Below are 17,751 nucleotides of genomic sequence, written 5' to 3'. Positions count from 1 at the left end.
GAAAACTGGTTCCCAGCTTTTTTCCCATCGTTCCCTCTCTCACCCGTCTCTCCTCGTCTTCCCAGGGATCTGGTCTCTCGGCTACTCCTAGCGTAAAGGAGGAGGGCCACCGTCTTTCCTGAATGAAAAGAAGGAACGGAGGGAAAGGATCCTCCTTTCTGGCAGCTTGGCGGCCTTTAATGGAACAAGCGGGAAAGGATTACACTGTGGCGATAAATAATCCACTTGCGGGGCAACGCTTGGGGCGGTTCAGGGCAACGCTTGAGGTTTCCCACAAAACTTTGTTTTTTTTATTTTAATTTTGGGGTTAGCTTTAGTTTAAAATTTTTGCGCCCCCCCCCCCCCCCCCCCGCCCCCCGATTTTGATAAAACCGACACTAGGGTTAATATTTGGGGCCTGCAGTAGTAACCGAAATAACAATGCTTACGAAACGATAAAAATATGTACACGCACGCTGGAAGTGTTGTGGAGCTGCCCGATGGATGGTGTCGGTTATAAGAAAATGCATTGCACTCGGCTTCAAGAGATTGCAGGCGTGTGAACCAGCCTTGAGTGAATCCCTTTGCTCGTTGGTTGCAGGTCACGAGCGTCGTCGCCCCCCTGCCGACGGACGGCACGCCGGTGACGGTGCAGGTGAAGTTTGTAAAGGTCACCCCCCCATCCCAGTGCGTGCACCTGTACAACGTGCTCTTCAAGAAGGTGATGCACTGCCTCCAGCTTACCCAGATCGGCCGCAACTACTTCGACCACAAGGGCAAGATCCTCATCCCCCAGCACAAGTGAGCGTGGCTGCAGGCTAGCCGACGAGGAACGCCTGCCGCAAACCCCTTTAGCTGCTGCTGTTTGGCAATTTAGTGAAAAATGACTGGCCAAACTGGAGAATCGGAAAGGAGATTGAAATTTAAACGTGGACAGTTGAGCACTTTGGTGTCTAAATTACGAAGACGAAGAAGGGGGACGCAGAGGACACGGGGCTTTAAACCGGGGACAAAAGTTTTGTTAATAGTTAAAAGCCCGTTTTTGTAATATTATTAGTTGATATTTTTATATGCAACAGTTACATTCTCGAATGTTGAGTTCTATTTGGGCTCTTGCATATTTAGTTGCAAGAGCTTACTATCTACCATTTGATGTCCAACCTGCATCAGGTTTTGGAAGGTGTCTAGGTTTCTTTGAACATTTTTTCGGTTTTTTGTAAAACCATTGGCACTTAATTCTAAGACTGATTTACAATATTTCCTGTTTTGAATTGTGTAACAGTGGAGCGTCTATAGTAAGATGAGTTTTTTTTCAGTTTGCTTCACTATATCGGGCTTTACTGTTGCTAAGTTTGTGCCTCACTGTGCATAGCTAAAGCTCGCCCGTGGCAAGGTTCACTAGAAGTCTAACAACATCTAAGCGGGCGTTTGTTATAACGTCGAATGTGGTCTGTGCCAAGGAGTCTCGCTGAACTTGCACAACCTTCACTTTTGTAATTCTTTTCCTACCAGGTTGGAGGTATGGCCTGGTTACGTCCAGTCGGTGGGAGAGTTCGAGGGTGGCCTGCTCTTGAACTGCGACGCTTCCTTCAGGGTCCTGCGCACTGTTACTGCCAGGGATGTCCTGTGAGTGGTTGGCAGAAATGTGTTGTACTCTCTCTCAGCAGCTCAATGAAAGATTCCACGCCTACGCCGCTTGAATTTTCTACCCCAAATAAACTGTCTAATCAATCTGCAAAAATAAATAAAGAGATAGGAGATGCCAAGCTGCCACAAGAAGCATGCAAAGCATTTGATGGGGTGTGTAGTATCTGTGGTGTACAACATTCCCATGAGTTGTGGCAAATTGTATGTTGGGCAGACAGGCAGATGCATCAACAAGAGGGTGAGAAAACATGCATGATTTGGCAGTTCTCGTAGGGCAATCTTGGAGTGCACTGCAATAGGTGCCCATGCGACCCGGAATTGGAAAGAACAACAGTTCTTGCAAGTCACGCAGACAAAGCCGTTCAAAAAATTTTTGAGGCCTTTTGCATTAGATGGCAAGGCGAGAGCATGTGTGTCAGTGCACCGTCACCACACCTTGCAGATAGTTTTTCTCTCTATGCGAGCAGCTGGATAGGCGGTATTAATTGTATGTTTTCTTTCAATAAACCTTCAGTTATAGTTTTTCTCTCTATGCGAGCAGCTGGATAGGCGGTATTAATTGTATGTTTTCTTTCAATAAACCTTCAGTTATAGTTTTTCTCTCTATGCGAGCAGCTGGATAGGCGGTATTGTATGTTTTCTTTCAATAAACCTTCAGTTATGGTGCGCCACATCTGTCTGCGTCTTAGTCCCCGTTTCTTCGGCGCTTGCGTCCATTGATGTGCCAACTAGCCCACCTTTCAATCTTAATAGAGTCTTTTCACCTTGCAGTGCTTCTTTTTTTATATTAGTGGGTGACCCTTTTCTATTCCATGGTAACTTTGAAGACTTCCTAAATTGGATTAATATGTAGAAGATATCGCTGGGGCATTACCGGCCAGTCAAGCATTAGTGCAAGAATACCGATTAAGTCAGCAGATAAGATTCTAATTGGTATTTGGCTTCACCATTCCCAAGTTCATCAAGCTATTGTGGTCGTTAGTCTCGTTTTGCATTTGTCGGGGAATTTTGCTAAAACTGGGACTGTTGGAAAGTTTAGAAAATGAGTTCAGGCCCGTTCACACACTCTTGCGACCAAGTAAGACCGAGAGACACCAGACCGGTTTTTAAGCCTCTTGCGATCTCTTAGGACCAGCTCCGCTGCAGCGCTTTCGGTCCTAAGAAGTTGCAAAAGGCTTAAAAATCGCTCTTGTCTCTCTCGGTCTCTCGGTCGCAAGAGTGTGAACTGCGCTTTACAGGCAACATTTCGGAATGTGATGTGTCCATTTCAAGTGAACTTGCGATGTCTTTTGGGCTTGACTTTTCTGAAAGAAATCGCTCACTCTCCCTACTTAAATAAAATAACGTAAAAAAAAAAGAACCAAAAAAAAAAACTGGGACCGCTGTTATTTTTTTTAAAGGCATCTACCCAATCACCTGCCTTTGAACCTCCATTTCTTTTTCAGTTTTGTTAATCTATGGGCTGCCGGTTGGCATAATTAATGATTCTCAATCCTGCTGACTTAGATCATCATACCCAGGGTCCTCCCCACGGTGGGCGGCAGTGGCTTTGCCGCCCACCACTCCGACTGACCGCCCATTGCACTGACTGTCCGCCCACCGCTCGATTGTGCCATAGGATGACAATGTGATTTTGCCCGTGCACATTGCTGCAGGCCGTCATACTCAGCAGGCCTGACTGCCGCCACCCTTTCAAACAAGGAGAGCGGAGCCGCAGAGCGCCGCCTACCCGCCGGCCCTGCGGGAAGGGTGGGGGGGGGGGGGGGGGGGGGGGGGGGGGTTGGTTTGGCTGAGGAGAACACGAATAAACAGACTCGACAAACGCGCACCGCGCAGCAGTTCTTTCTGCACGCGGTGAGTGGCAGAGAGCAGGAAGTCGAGAGGGCTTTTCTTTTACTGCTCAATGCTTGCCTGCGCTGTGGCTTGCTTTATCTTCGCCTCTTCGCTCGCTCCCCGCCTTTCCTTCCCCGCTTCTTTATTTTTTCCAAGGCCTTTTGGTTCTTCCTTTATCACTGCGGCATAGCACCACTCACAGATCTGCAAAGTTAGAGGGCCTACGCACAGTGTGTTATATCGGCAAGCCAGATCATGCCGCATTGCAAACTACCCCCCACCCCCCTCTCTCCTCCCCTTTCCGCTGCTCGCGTGGTAATTATGTCCACCCTTACAAAAGTTCCTGGGGAGAACCCTGATCACACCTCACTGCTGCCGTCCTCGGCAGTCATTTTTTAAGCGCTCGTAAAACAAACAAATTCCAGGATCTCGCAAAACTAGACCACAACGTAATGGATCAAAACAAAATCTGTAACATTCCCGTCGAACCCTGTTATTATGCCATTTTTGTTTGTTGCGTGGACCCAGAAGCACGCATTCGTTGAGGAAAGCCTGTTTCGGTCTTGTTGTGCAGGTATGACGTGTTCAACGCCTACCGCCAGGAGTACAAGACCAAGGCGCTGCAGGCCATCGTGGGCAACATCGTGCTGACCCGCTACAACAACAAGACCTACCGGGTGGACGACATCAGCTGGGACCTGAAGCCCACCAGCACCTTCACCTACCACACTGGCGAGGAGATTGCTTACATGGACTATTACAAGTGCGTACGAGACGGCTCATTTCTAAACGCAGAATTTTGTTCTTACCGACGCTGTGATTTTATGAGCGTCTTTTTCACGCTCTTGTCTAGCACGGTGGAAGCTAGGAGAGTTGGCTCAGTTGACCAGCCGCCAAATTTTTGTGCCGCGAACCAACTGTACCTGGTTGCAGGCTCCGTGCATTCACGATACATCATAAGTCTGCTTGTAGGTCTCCCTCGCCTCAGTCTGGGCATTCTCGGTATCTTCGCAAAAACAAAAAAAATGAATGACAGCCAAAGTTTTGGAGAGGCGCAGCGTCAGCCTGCGTCTTGATGACGGATATCGAATGGAGCTTTAGCTGCGTTTTTCATAAAATACAAATTTGCATGACTGCTTGATTGATTGATCAAAGCACAGTCTGAAATTTTTTTTTATGCCGAGCATTTTATTGTGAAGTTTGTCGTGACTGATTGCTGCGAGCGGTTAGCTGCGGTAGCTATCCGCCGTACGATTCGGGTCAGTAGCATCGACCTAATCATGCCTCGGTTAAAATTTGCACACTTTGGAGGCCGAGCGATGGGTATTGATTCGTCCCATCGTTATTCCTGGTAGGCGCATCTACAACATCGACATTCAGGACACAGAACAGCCCCTGCTGCTTCACAGGGACAAGCCCAGGAGGGATGCCCCGGTGAGTTTCGATTGTGTTTACATGTACTGTTATTTGTGTTTCGATCTACACTGTTTTCAATGCTAGATCATCTCAGGTTAATGTATCTGCCATAAATAACCACTTCTTACTTATTTATTTACACGACTGTAGGTCGATCCATTTTTCAATTTTTGAAACAGGGAAACTCAAGTCAACTTATCGAACCAAAGCATTCCAATACTAACATAAATGAAACAATTGCAGTATCAAGAACACCTCAGCTTTTTATGAACTCAGTCGGTGGTACCCGTAGCATTGCGCCATCCTGTGCACTCATTTAACAAGTTACTTTTATTTTTCTTTTATCCACGCGAACGAGTATTATTGAGGGCAATTCGCAAATCACGTCCAATGTACAGCTGTGAATGGTGCGCTCGAGTCTTGGGGGTGGCGGCACTTGATTTTAGAGCCGCTCTGGAACGGCCGCTGGAACGGACTCACTCCCAGCTGCTTTTTTTCGCACGATGCCTGGTTGCACGTCGTTTCATTGACTGTCGTGGTCGTGCGACTGCACTGGAGTGTTAGCTGAGTTTCCCTGTATCGACACGAGCGGTCCGAGGAGTTAAGGTTCTCAGTGTTCGTTTACTGCCATTCTTCATTCGAAAGCTACCAACAGCTGCACCGCTGGACCCGAGATTGACCCGTCGAAGCAGGTGGTGTTCCAGTGGTGTCTGCAACGGCGCAGCATCTTAACTGTGATGGAAAACGAAGAGGCTTCCACGGTCCAAAATCTGAATAGATCCGAATGCCTTCCTGAGTCAGAGGCCGGGTTTGCATCGTACGTCTCGGAAGTGCGCGATCAGTCCCTACCTGCGACGCGATCACCGAGCACGCGGGGAAGGTGCACAACCCGCAAATTATGAGATTTTCCTCGTCGCCGCCGCCAACGTGCATTAGGAACGTAGCAGTGATGAAGACGGGAATGACAGCACTAGTACAGAGAATAGCAGGAAGCAGCTTCAGTTGTCTTGCTTCAATACGAGCTTCGCAGCTTCAATAACGCTTCAGCATCTCGTGCACCTTGCACGTGCATGCCCAGCCAAAGCACGCCGGAAGGCATAGAGCGCACGCTGAAGGCCGTGCTTTTGAAAGACGCTTTGCTGCGCTCTCACCTGTTTGCCGTAAACTGCGACCCTAAAGTTTTTTTGTTTTGTTTTCTTGCTGAAGTACAATGTGTAAATACATTGTGTAACAATGCACAATCGTGTACATTGAATCAATGTGTAGATATGGTAGTTGGTAAGTGGCGGCGTTTTTAGTTGGGGAGTGTTGTATATTGTTCATGTTCTTGTTAGGTTTGCGAGAGGGAAAGCTTGATTCTTATCTTTTACGAGAATATTACCCATCCCTTTCTCCTACTGAGCCAGTAGGAGAAAATGATGGAAAATATTCGGATAAAAAAGAAGGTTTGCACATTCTGATTTTTATTTTACTACTTTTTTGCCATTGACCGCTTTAAAGCTGTATTTTTGGGGATCTTGCTGATGGGCCGAGATTAGTGCACTAGACTTAGTTATGAGAGATTGAGACAGGTTAGGAAAACCATGACTAGAGCCCTGCATATCCGTGGATATCCACAGTAAACTGGCAGATTCGGATAAAAATGAATCAGATTTGGTGGTTTGCGAATCGGATGCAGATAGCAGGGGCTTCAGATGCGGATTAGATGCGAATATCCGCTGGTACGGATCCAATTTTGCCGAGGCGGCCCATTAACGTATGCGACCGTACAGTCTATCTACCTTTTTTGTGTACTCTCGTTCCCAGCCACTTAATAGGCTGGGGACCAGGTATGGGTGACTTAAAAAAATAATAAAACATTTTAGCCGGTATATAGTAAACAAATAGAGGGGAGGGAAACAAGAATGAGTGACGGTTACGCTGATATCCTAAATGTCTTGTACTGGCGTGGTGATGGCGGAACAATGTTTTTGCCCATACTGGAAGTGACGACAATTCAAGATGGCGGCGCCCTTGTGAAAAGGGTCTATAGAGTGAATAAGTGAGCGATACTATGAAGTGCATCATCAAATGTATTACGGGGGCAAACTACTCTCTGATAAAAGGTGCCAATTGGGAGAAAATTGTTCTTTATGTCAAAAAAGACTCGATTCTTACCAAGGATCGCTTTAGACAGTTCTATCTCGCCAAAAATACTCTCACTAGAAAAAACAAATGCAGAACTGTCAGTTGTCTCGGGAAGCGTGTTCTTGTTTGGCAGGGAAAGAGCAGAAAACATTCTTTGTGCAAGGAGAACCCAAACCCTACAAGCCGCAAGAAAATATAAGAAACCTGCAAGTGGCCTCTTCGCCTACAAGTAGATCAAAGAGACTGAATTCGATCTTCTGCAGTGGTGGAACTTGCGCCAGCTCGAGTTTCCGCACCTCATCCCTGTAGCGCAGTTCGTGTACGCCACTGCAGTAGCATCAAGTGCATCAACAGAGGGAGACTTCTTATTAGCAAGTATTAATTTAAGAAAGGCGAAACAGTCTGAATCCGTCCATGTTGACAATATTCTGTTTCTTCTACACAGCAACCTCGACAAGCAAAACGCTGCGTGTGGGTTTGCGTTTTCTGTTTTTTGACAGTTGGCACTAAGTTGTCTTAAGTATATGGTTCCGAGCATGCAGGTGAGGGTTTGTGTTTAAAACTGTATTGGATAGGAGGTGTTTCTATTATTGAATATTGTGATATTTTCCCAGTGGTGTACTTGCGCCTTACCACATATAAAACAAGTATTTTGCTGTGGCGGGTATGCGCCTCTCCTCCCACTTTTTATTGTTTGGCCTAAAAAAAATGACACAATGTTAATAGTCTGTCATTTGTCAGTTTTCATGTTCATAAAATATGCTCCTGCTTAAAGTGGGTTTCACAAAGCAAAAAGGAAAATAAATATAAATTTCCTTCCTTTAAACGCACCTACTGGACAGTGTCAATGCCACGGACTCCCAAGACGATCTCATAACTGCGAGCATCTTTCCAACGATGTGAAATGTCCCTGGAAGGATGATTGCTTCTCATATAAATATGATAAACAATACGATAAAATGATTTTCACAGTGTTCTTGCACAAAGAGTTCTTTGTGGAAAAGTAGGCAGACAGCATCATCATCAATATGCCTTTTCGAAATTTTTTTTTAATGAATGATTTTATTATATGCGCGGAATGAGACATAGATGTGGCTCTGAATTTTGCGGCTGCGGTTTGGATGCGGACACAATTATTTAAGGATGCAATTAGGACGCGGATATGAAGTCTGCGGATGCGGATGATCGAACTGTTATCCGCGCAGGGCTCTATGACTCTGCTTCCTTTTGGTAGACAGTCTAGTTCGAACTGGTTTCTCAAGAGGGCTCTCCAGTCAGACATTTTGGTAAATTATAGAAATACAGGCTTAATCATGGTGACAAAGACCAGGCAGTGCAGAATATGTCCCAGATAAACCACACTGCTTGTGTGGTTTGTGTTAAATTTCATTCTTTTTATCATCTATTTTTTGCATTTCATTTATTCATTCTTTTTATTTTATTTATTTATTATATTTCTTACTTATTGTATTACTTTTATTTACTTACTGCCAGTGAGAGTGGCTGCCGCTGTCGCCGGCACGTTTGCATCCAAATAAAACCATTCTTCCAGATCAGCTGAGTTAGTAGCTCAGTAACTATAGCATCCGACTGCCACCCCACCGGGGCTCGAACTTTAAATATAGCTTTATATATAATAGCTGCCAGCGTGTCATCACTTTGTTCATGATGCTTGTTCATAACAATTTTCCCATAAACCCCCCCCCCCCCCCCCCCCCCCCCCCCATAAAACATATTTTGCATTCAGACATGCAACTGTTGTTGCGGTTGTTTTTCAGGAAGGGGAGGAGCCCCGCCTGGTGTGCCTTGTGCCCGAGCTGTGCGTTCTGACCGGCCTCACGGACGAGATGCGCAGCGACTTCAGGATCATGAAGGTCAGTCCACAGGACCTGTTGAGACTCGACCCTCTGGGCTGTGAGTTCTCAAACTGGGTACCTATGATCCCAGGGGTTACCCAAGTTCTCAAATATCCTCCGTTGTCCCTGCCCCGAAGTGAAGTGTTCTTACTCTTTAAACGCTATTTTGAAAGATACATCCATTCACTGGTGCATGACCACGTGCCAAACACCAAACACTCTAGTATACTATTTTCAAGCTCTGTGTCTATCTTTTGTTTCTTGGTATTGAAGGAATGGGGTATTTCCTTATGTGTCTGCTACTAAGAAGGAAAACGTATAGATGGTAGAGCATTGTCGTAAAGTTTTGGAGATAAAATCGGAATATTTAATTGCACATTATCTTTGCCACGTGCGTCCGCTCATGTCGAGGTAGTTTTTTGTTTGCATTGAGGCACATTTCCTGTTTGCTAAACTGTTGATGCAGAACTTTGTAAAAAAAAATTGGGGAGATTCGGATATGTATCCATTGTGCAGAATTAGCAGTGATACTCGTCCTTCATATATTGTGCTTCATGTTCCTCTTTTGTTTTATGCATTGCCCCACTTTCTCTAAACATTTGTTTCATCTTTCGTTCCTTGCTCTCCCCCCAAAGGACATTGCGGGCCACACCAGGGTCAACCCGAACCAGAGACAGCTGGCCCTCCAGCAGTTTGTGAAGAACGTGCAGGCCTGCCCGGAGGCCATGAAGGTTCTCAATGACTGGGGCGTCAGGTTGCAGGCCGGGGCTGTGACCGTAAGCACTCCTGGCATCCCTTCCGTGGCACCGTCGGACTCTTGCCGACCCCGAACCCTTCCGTTTCTGTTGACTCTTTGTGAGGTTGCTCCGGAGAAGGGGCTCTCAAACTGGGGTCTTTAGAATTCCCTCGAGGGCTCCTTTGAGCTCCCTAATCTCTGTGGTGTTCCTATCCCTAAATAAAATATTTAACGATTAGGCACTTTTTTTTGGGGGGTGGGGGGCCGGGGCGCCGGGGCCTTGAATTGACACAGTTATGCCCCAAAAATTTCCTAGTAAAGTGTGTTACTGTTTATAATGTCCGTAGACTTCCCCACTGTTTCACTGCATCAGTGCAGAGATGGGAAGGGTCGTCTCAGCTAGGGAGACGGGGTGGGGGGGGGCTAGAGAGACTGGTATTCCTCGAGACTGAAAAGTTTGAGAACGTCTGCTTTGGAGGGTCTCGTTGGTGCCGTGGCTCATTGTACTGTGCGTTTCTCTCAGCTCGATGGGAGGATCCTGCCGGAAGAGAAGGTCATGATGAGCAAGAAGTCCTACCAACATAACGGCACTGCCGACTGGGGACGCCTGCTCTCCCAAGACAGCGTCATCCGACCGGTGAGGGTCCCCTTGCATTCTTTCGTTTTGTGGGGTCTGCGGGTCCCCGTGCCAATTTGCAGCAGTGGTAGGAGTTGCAAATCATCTAGCTGATTTTTGCAACATGCCCTCTTGCGTAAAGGTCAAAGGTACCAACGTCAAATCACCCCTCCTTGGCTTATAGCTAAGCTCTGCGCAAGGGCAGGCTCAAATGATTTTGTGGGGATGTCCTTCCGAGCAAATTTGACCAGTTCGCATCTAACCGGACTTTGCCTCTTCCATACGCAACTGTCTGTAATGTTTTCCCCTGCGATTTGTTACATGCAGGGTTCGATGTTTTCGGGTTTATCTTCCCTCTAATTTGGGGAGAGTTTCCTCAGGATTTATCTTTTCCCACAAATTCTGTGTTTTTCCCTATCCATTTGCAGTCCCCTAAAGAAGTGCAAAAAATACAAGGACGAGGAAGTAAACAGACAAGAGCGGTGTCCATTTGCAGTGTCCGATGAAAAATTGAGGTTTATCGAGGCTTTAGTTTAAAAAAGCAAGACAGGTATGGGGATCCTACCTCTCCCCAGGGAACCCCCGTGTAATTTAAATACTTAAGAAACGTCTCCGTACCTGTAAGGAAAAATAAATAAAGAGGTAAGAGTCTAAATTCACAGAACAATCTTACGCCAGAAATGTGCATACGACAAAACGCAAGGACAATTCATATTCAAGAAATGAAATTATGAGTTACGATGGAATCCTATGACAGCTCTGGAGGTGTCTTAACTCTTTCCTGAACGCGGGAAAAGCAGCAATTTTCAAAGGATCCTTGCAACCGCTTTTATTTTTCTAATTTGCGTATGCAGAAATATGACACGTCAAAATGTGACCAATTAGTTCTTTGAAAAGAAACTGAGGTTGGTATAATGTAAAAAAAAGGTTTTAAAATGTAATAAAAAAAAAATATGATGTGCCTGTGGAAGGCGTATTAACTAGTGGTGTGTGCATACTCGAATATACGAATTTAAATCGAATAGCAAGTTCCCGAATAATTTGATTTGCAAATCGAATTCCTAGTATTCGGTCACTGTAATATTAATATATTCGGCCAAAGATGCACAGTCGGCGCGTAGCTGACTAAAAAGGCGTTTTTTCTCCTGATGTTAACTCCGTGAACAGACGATGCAAATTACACCTGTTGGTCCTACCATTCCACAAAAACCTTAACTCGCAGGTTAGAAAAAAGAAAAGTAACGAACGCCACAAACTTTATAGCACATAGATTTACTCATCACCGTGACACAATCTAGCCTTGAATCACAACCGAAACATCCCATTTGTGCCGCTTCCAGAGAGGAATTGTTGGGAGGCTGGGAATCCGCGCCATGCCTAATTTTTTTCACGAGTAAAGCCCCTCATTTTAAATTGAAGCGCCGATGTAGAACACACTGCCACATTCACAGAAATCAGCGGCTGCAAGATCACAAAAAGAATACCACGTTAACCACACCAATGAAACCAGCCGATTTGTCGTTGTCGTTCTTTTGGAACTGCAAATTCCGATTCGGAATGGAACGGAAGAATAGTGTGCCTATATTTAAGAGGGTTTCCAACCGTTTGATAGCCGCGTTTGAATTACAAACTGTGACAAGGTGACTAAAGCGTCGATCGTGCAGGTGTCGTCGCTCTTCTGTTAGCTCGCGCTTGCCTTCTTTCCACGCGACAACGCAGTACATGCGCACTTACGACCAATCTACGCAGGAGTCATCTCTGTGGTTTCAGGTTTGCTTGCTCCCTTTTTAAATCTAGGGTCTCTAAAACAGGATAGATGGACGGAGGAATGGATGCATGTCGGCAGTTGGACAGCGATTTGCGCCACCTAACATGTTTTTCTTGCATCAGATTTAGGGATGCCGCGAACTTTTTTCGAATCGAAGTTTCGATGATCGAATCGAGCAGTTCGAAAGATTTCGATTTTTCGAATTGTCTATATCGTAAAATTCGACGGAGGTTGAATTTTCGAACTTGTTAAGCTAAGAAGTTCGACGCTTTTCGAACCGTCGAACTTACTACGCTAAAAAATTCGATCTTTTTCTAACTTTCGAATTTATTGCGCTGCGAGGTTCGATGCTTGTCGAACTTTCGAACTTGACTGACCAAAAAATTCGATGAATTTCGAACTTTCGAACTTATTTATCAAGAGAATTCGAAAAGTTTCGAACTTTCGGATTCTGAAAAGTCAGAAGCTCGACGAACTTCGAACTTTTAGGGTAAAAGTTCGACGTTCGTCGAACTTTGAAAGACCGGCGGACGGTTTCATTTGATTTCAAGTAGTGGGGTACATTCGTAATTTTTTTTTTCTCGAACTTTTACACGCGGTGCTGGCGTTCCTTACGAAAGACAAATGTTCTGGCATGCTTAGGTTTAAAGAAATAAATCCCCGAAGGGGCGAGGAAGGACGACGGGTTTTTGACGATTATCGCTTGTGCCAGATTTGAAGCACGCTGCAGCCGGAGCTATTTATGGTAGATATGTTATACTTCTTTTAAGAATGATCTATGTATAGCCTAGGTAAGTGCCGTCTTAAGATGTGATTATTGTTATTCAACGTGAGTTTCGAAGAAATGTCCAAACATGTATCTGCATGCAATTATAACCTAAACTTGATATTTATTTTCGTCTAAGTTGTTTGAGGTATCGCATTTAAATTAACCCATATATGCCTAGTGTCCTATATGTAGGACGCTGAAAAATTTTCAAATATCTCGAAAATATTTTTGTAAAAAAGCAAGCGCCCCCTCGCGGGTATTTCTAAGGCCCTACACCTTCTCGCGTGCAAGTCTTGGTTAGCGTGGGAGCGCACCTCGCCACGTGCTTGCAATCTCAAATTTCTCGTTCCGCGTGAGCTTCGACGAACGCCATGCCGAGGAAAAAAACGTATTTATTATAAATTCAAATGATTTTTGATGTTGTCGAGATTTTTGTCAGTTATTTCTGAGTAATTGAATATGCTCTGAAAACAATATCATCGTGATATTTGCAAACGTTTTTTGTTCGCGGTCTGTCAAATAACGGTGTCCTATATGTAGGACGCTAGGCAGATCGGGGGTCATCGTTGTGTCACTTTGGAACGCGCGATGCGTTGCCTGCGTAGCGTTGAGGTAACCTAATAAAAGACATATGGACGTACAGTAGAAACAAATGAAAAGTATTACTCGAGGCTCCTACGATTACAGAGTCGACGCCGAATCTGAAGTTATCGTATGTCGCTGGAAGGACAACAGCACAGTGACCGTCGTCTCAAATGCTCACGGCATCGAACCAACGCAAATGGTAAAAAGATATTTAAGAGATAACAGGTCCAAAGTCATAGTGGAGCAGCCATTCTTGATTTTGAGATACAATAGCAACATGGGAGGAGTTGATAGACTAGACCAAAATATTTCCAAGTACCGCACAGGCATTAGAGGAAAGAAGTGGTATTCTTCACTCCTGACGTATCTGGTTGATGCATGTGTGAATAATGCATTCCAATTATACAGAATGGGAACGGACAAAACAGAACTCCTCACATTTCGAAGGACGATAGCGATGTCATAGATGAAGAAGTATGGCTCCAAGCCATTGCGTGGAAAAAGCCGGCAATCTTTACTGGAAGCCCAAAGCCGATTTGACCGCATTGACCACACAGTGATCCCTCAAGACAAGCAAACAAGGTGTGCTCATTGCCATGGAAAGACCACCACATAGTGTGAAAAATGCGACATCGGAGTCCATATCAAATGCTTCAAAATGTACCATTCAAATGAGTAGTACATGTGCCTAGTGTCCTATATGTAGGACGGCTACAAAAACACAGTTCGAAAAATTATTTTTTTTAATAAAATGTTGATTCCGCTTTCTGAGGTCCCAGAAGCAAATATTACGGGAAAATAAATCACTTTTCTTAATTTCCCCAAGTTCAGGCACATATGGGTTAACACCACAGACAGTACATATCATTGCCATCTGCAGCATACGAAATAATATATTTATTGTTTTTTCACGTTAAGGAATAAATTAACTCATGGGAGATGATTTCTAATAGTGCTCAAGTTCAGCACGTCATTAAAAGAAAACTTTTTTTTTTCGCTTCACATTCTTGGGACGTGTTTCTTTTAGCCTGTACACATTTTGGTAAAAGAAACTTGTTTCGAAGTTCTGAACCTCTGAATATGCAAGAATAGAACACTTCCGACGAATTCTTGATAGTTTTTTTTTTTTCCTGCTTTTTATTCCCGCATTTATTCTTTTTTTTTTTTTTTTTTGTTACTATCGGCACAGGTGTTTAGGTCGAAAAGACAGCTTTGAACTTCCAAACCACTAAGCATGTGACTAGCAGTGCCTTCTGACAACGAGTTTCTAACAATGACCATCTACGCAACCTATTATGCAGTGAAGAGCGACAGTAGCTATACATATGCATAGTTTCAGATTCAAATAAGCTCGACCACGCCCTCTTTCCCCGTATTATTTTCTTTAACAGTTCGAAATACCTGCAAGGGCGAAAAGGAGGCAAAAGCCCCCTCCCCCCCCCCTACTACCCTCTTTCCCCCCGTTTTTCCTCTTCCGACGCCACTTGTATGGTAGAACGCTCCTCGACCTCGAGTTGTGTCGGCTTTTCTGCTTTTTGCGAGGCGAATCCTCCGTCCCAGAAAATAAACCTCCAGGACAATTATAAACTTCACCGGATCGGATTACTACCAGCGTGCAAGGGGTGGCGAGGTAGTTTGCCAGGTCGCTTCAAGGTTTTTCTGAGCCTCAACCTCCTGCTCGCCCCTAACCTTTCGAACTGGATGAGTCTCGTAAAACAGTGTGTTCGTGCAATCACTACTGCGTGATGCCGCGGTGTTAGGTCATGCAAAGAAAGCCGGTCCAGCCTTCCTTTGCCGGGTTTCACGTCGCCCCGAAGCGATTATCAAGGCGTGGTCCAGCAGTGCGAATCCAGCACTTCGATCAAATGCACACGTCCACTCTAAGTGTGGACAGGTATTTATGTGGCTCTTGCTGACACTCTCATAGTTAAGACTTGCCTCCTTGGGTGTCGGCTCGCTCTTTCGTCTTCAAAGCCGCAAAAAACGCCGCGGCGATTTTTTTAGGGGCGAAGCTCCTTATGGTCTACCCTTGTCCAGCATCCGTGCTCACATCGATTGCACTGCCTCCGGGATCAACCCACTTTAAAAAAAAATGTACGCCCGCACAGGGGTTTGAACTCAAGACTGATTGCTTACGAGGCAGACGTCTTAACCACTACGCTACACTCCAACATTGCATGTAGCCGCTCAACGTCTATACAGGAGAGGGTGCTGCGGTCAAATGCGTATATAATCGCGTTCAACTTTGCACGCATTGGCTCAACGTTTATAGACGAGAGGGCGCTGCGGTCAAATGCTCAACTGCGTATATAACCACAATCCATACCACACATTGTCTTTCTGACATGGACCGTTGACTTAAGCGGTGGGGATGCGTTTCCATGACTTTTAGCGGATCAAAACTGATCCGCTAGAAGAACCACTGGCTCTTCACTTCATCGGCCATAAAGCAGTAATAATGAAGTTGAAAGGCAACCCGGAACTCAGCACTACCTATGAGCAATAGAAAAAAATCAGCACTATCAGCACTACCTATGAACAATAAAATCAGTATCATCAGCACCACCAGAGCTTCGCCCCAATCAACATCATTCACCACGTGGAGATGGATCCATTTTTTTTGCTCTACGCCGCCTTGCTAACAAGTGGTGCGGGCTGTCTTTTTTCAGCATTGTTGACAGTTCTGTTGACTTCGTAGCAATCAAGTTTGTTGGAGCTGACCAAGGCGGTTATTCCAGCCTCGTCATTCGGGCCCGTTTAAATCGTGGTAGCGTCAACATTTCACTGCACGGACACTATCCCCAGACGAGCATTGGCGGAAAGGCTGCCTGCTTTTGCTATTCAAAATCCACGTGTTCTGATTTATGCCGTGCTCTCCGATTGGTTGTTCGTGTTGCTGAAGACGCTGTTGCCATAGCAACAGCTTGCTCTTGCAAAGGTCGGGAGCTTGCGGGACACCGAAAGTTTGGTTTTTCCGTACGAGAATGTCAATTTCTTCCTCTCACTTAGTGCGTTCGTGTGTGCCGATTTCTCCTGTTCTTACAATGTTCTTAACTTGCATACTTCTTAGCTAAATGGTCGTAGCCTGAGGTACTCTTCGTGAATCTGGCTTAAGTTGAGTGGTTCTGAAGCAAGAACAAGCCTCGTGAACAGTTCATTGGCCGCTGCACACCATGAGAACACAAGATAAAGCTGTAGACAAAACTTTTCTTTCCGCAAAGCTTTTGTTGTTGTTTTTATTTCGGGGTAGCTCCAGTTCAGGGTTTATCGGCGTTTACCGAAAGCACGGAACTAGGCATGGGTGAATAGAGGATTTTGGGTCCGAATCGAATTTGAAGCGAATAGTAATTTTGGCCGAATAATTTCGAATAGAATAGTTTGAATAGGACAAGCAACAAATATCACAAGATATATTTAAACTATAGTTTTATATTTGTTCTTATTTGGTATTAGAAGTACTGTAATTGTTAATTTCAAGTGTATTGAGTTCGGGAGCACGAAATGGTCGGAAGCTTGCGCCACCTGGCTGGAAATCCAAGCCAGAGTAAGTCAAACCCGTTTATTTCGAACTCGTAAAGAAAGGTCTACTAGTTCAATATAGCGGGTAATTCGATGTAACAGTTTTAATGAATTTTACTCTCAAAAATCCATTCTGCTGAAATATTACACAATGAAGTAGTCTTGCATCTTCTGCTGTTTTTTCTTCATTGCATCCGCAATAATGATATTTTTCTACGCTATCGATGGACTCCAAAATGATGAGGCCGCTGCCTTCTATATTCGCGCATTAGCGCCGAAGTATGCCGAGAGTACTGAGTACGTCCGAGCAGGAGCACCTTCTCCTGCAGGGCACCGTTCGGCTCTGCAAGTTGGCTTTCCCCTAAGACAGGCGGCTGCTTTGGGGGTAGCCAACTAACAAAGCAAGCTAACTTCCTTCTTTTTTTTTTTTTTTCTTCTCGAGCGGTTGAGTCAACCATTTGGAAGAAAAAACAATATTCTCTTCTGCGGATGGAGCAAGGAGCACTCTCTCTCCGCTCCCTCCGCAAAAGATTTTTTTTTTTCTTTTCTTCCAAGCGATCGCGGCCGCCCGAAAAAAAAAAAAAAAAAGAAAGTTAGCCTACTCTGCAAGCTGGCTTTCCCCCAATGCAACCACTCGCGTTGGGGGAAAGCCAGCTTGCAGAGCGAAACGGCGCTCTTAACAGTTCGATATATCGAGAGCGGCTGCTAATTTTGTTCGATGTAACCATAGTTTTTGCTACATGTTATCACTGTAACATTACTGTACACAAAAGTTGTTTGATATAGGAATAATTTCATGTAATCGGGTTTGATATAGTCTGGTTTGACTGTATTTAGAAAGGTAGAATAATTCTCTATTGTCGAATAATTCAATATTGTTGAATACTTAAATTCGATTCG

General features: G+C 44.9%; 1 protein-coding gene across 1 annotated transcript in view; it reads left to right on the top strand.

Moving 5' to 3' along the window:
- LOC115324963 (piwi-like protein 1) overlaps positions 1–17,751 on the top strand; it is a 48,429-nt gene that overhangs the window by 12,747 nt on the left and 17,931 nt on the right. The window contains exons 7-13 of the mRNA XM_040222929.3: positions 581–780; positions 1,492–1,605; positions 4,034–4,222; positions 4,815–4,893; positions 8,781–8,876; positions 9,494–9,634; positions 10,118–10,231. Of these exons, the coding sequence (XP_040078863.2) occupies positions 581–780; positions 1,492–1,605; positions 4,034–4,222; positions 4,815–4,893; positions 8,781–8,876; positions 9,494–9,634; positions 10,118–10,231 (933 nt within the window). The remainder of the gene's footprint in view (positions 1–580; positions 781–1,491; positions 1,606–4,033; positions 4,223–4,814; positions 4,894–8,780; positions 8,877–9,493; positions 9,635–10,117; positions 10,232–17,751) is intronic.

The sequence above is a fragment of the Ixodes scapularis genome, unplaced genomic scaffold, assembly GCF_016920785.2.
Source record: "Ixodes scapularis isolate PalLabHiFi unplaced genomic scaffold, ASM1692078v2 PGA_scaffold3__209_contigs__length_174095766, whole genome shotgun sequence".
NCBI lineage: Eukaryota > Metazoa > Arthropoda > Arachnida > Ixodida > Ixodidae > Ixodes > Ixodes scapularis.
Note: the sequence above shows the minus strand (reverse complement) of the source record. Positions and strands in the feature narration are given on the sequence as shown.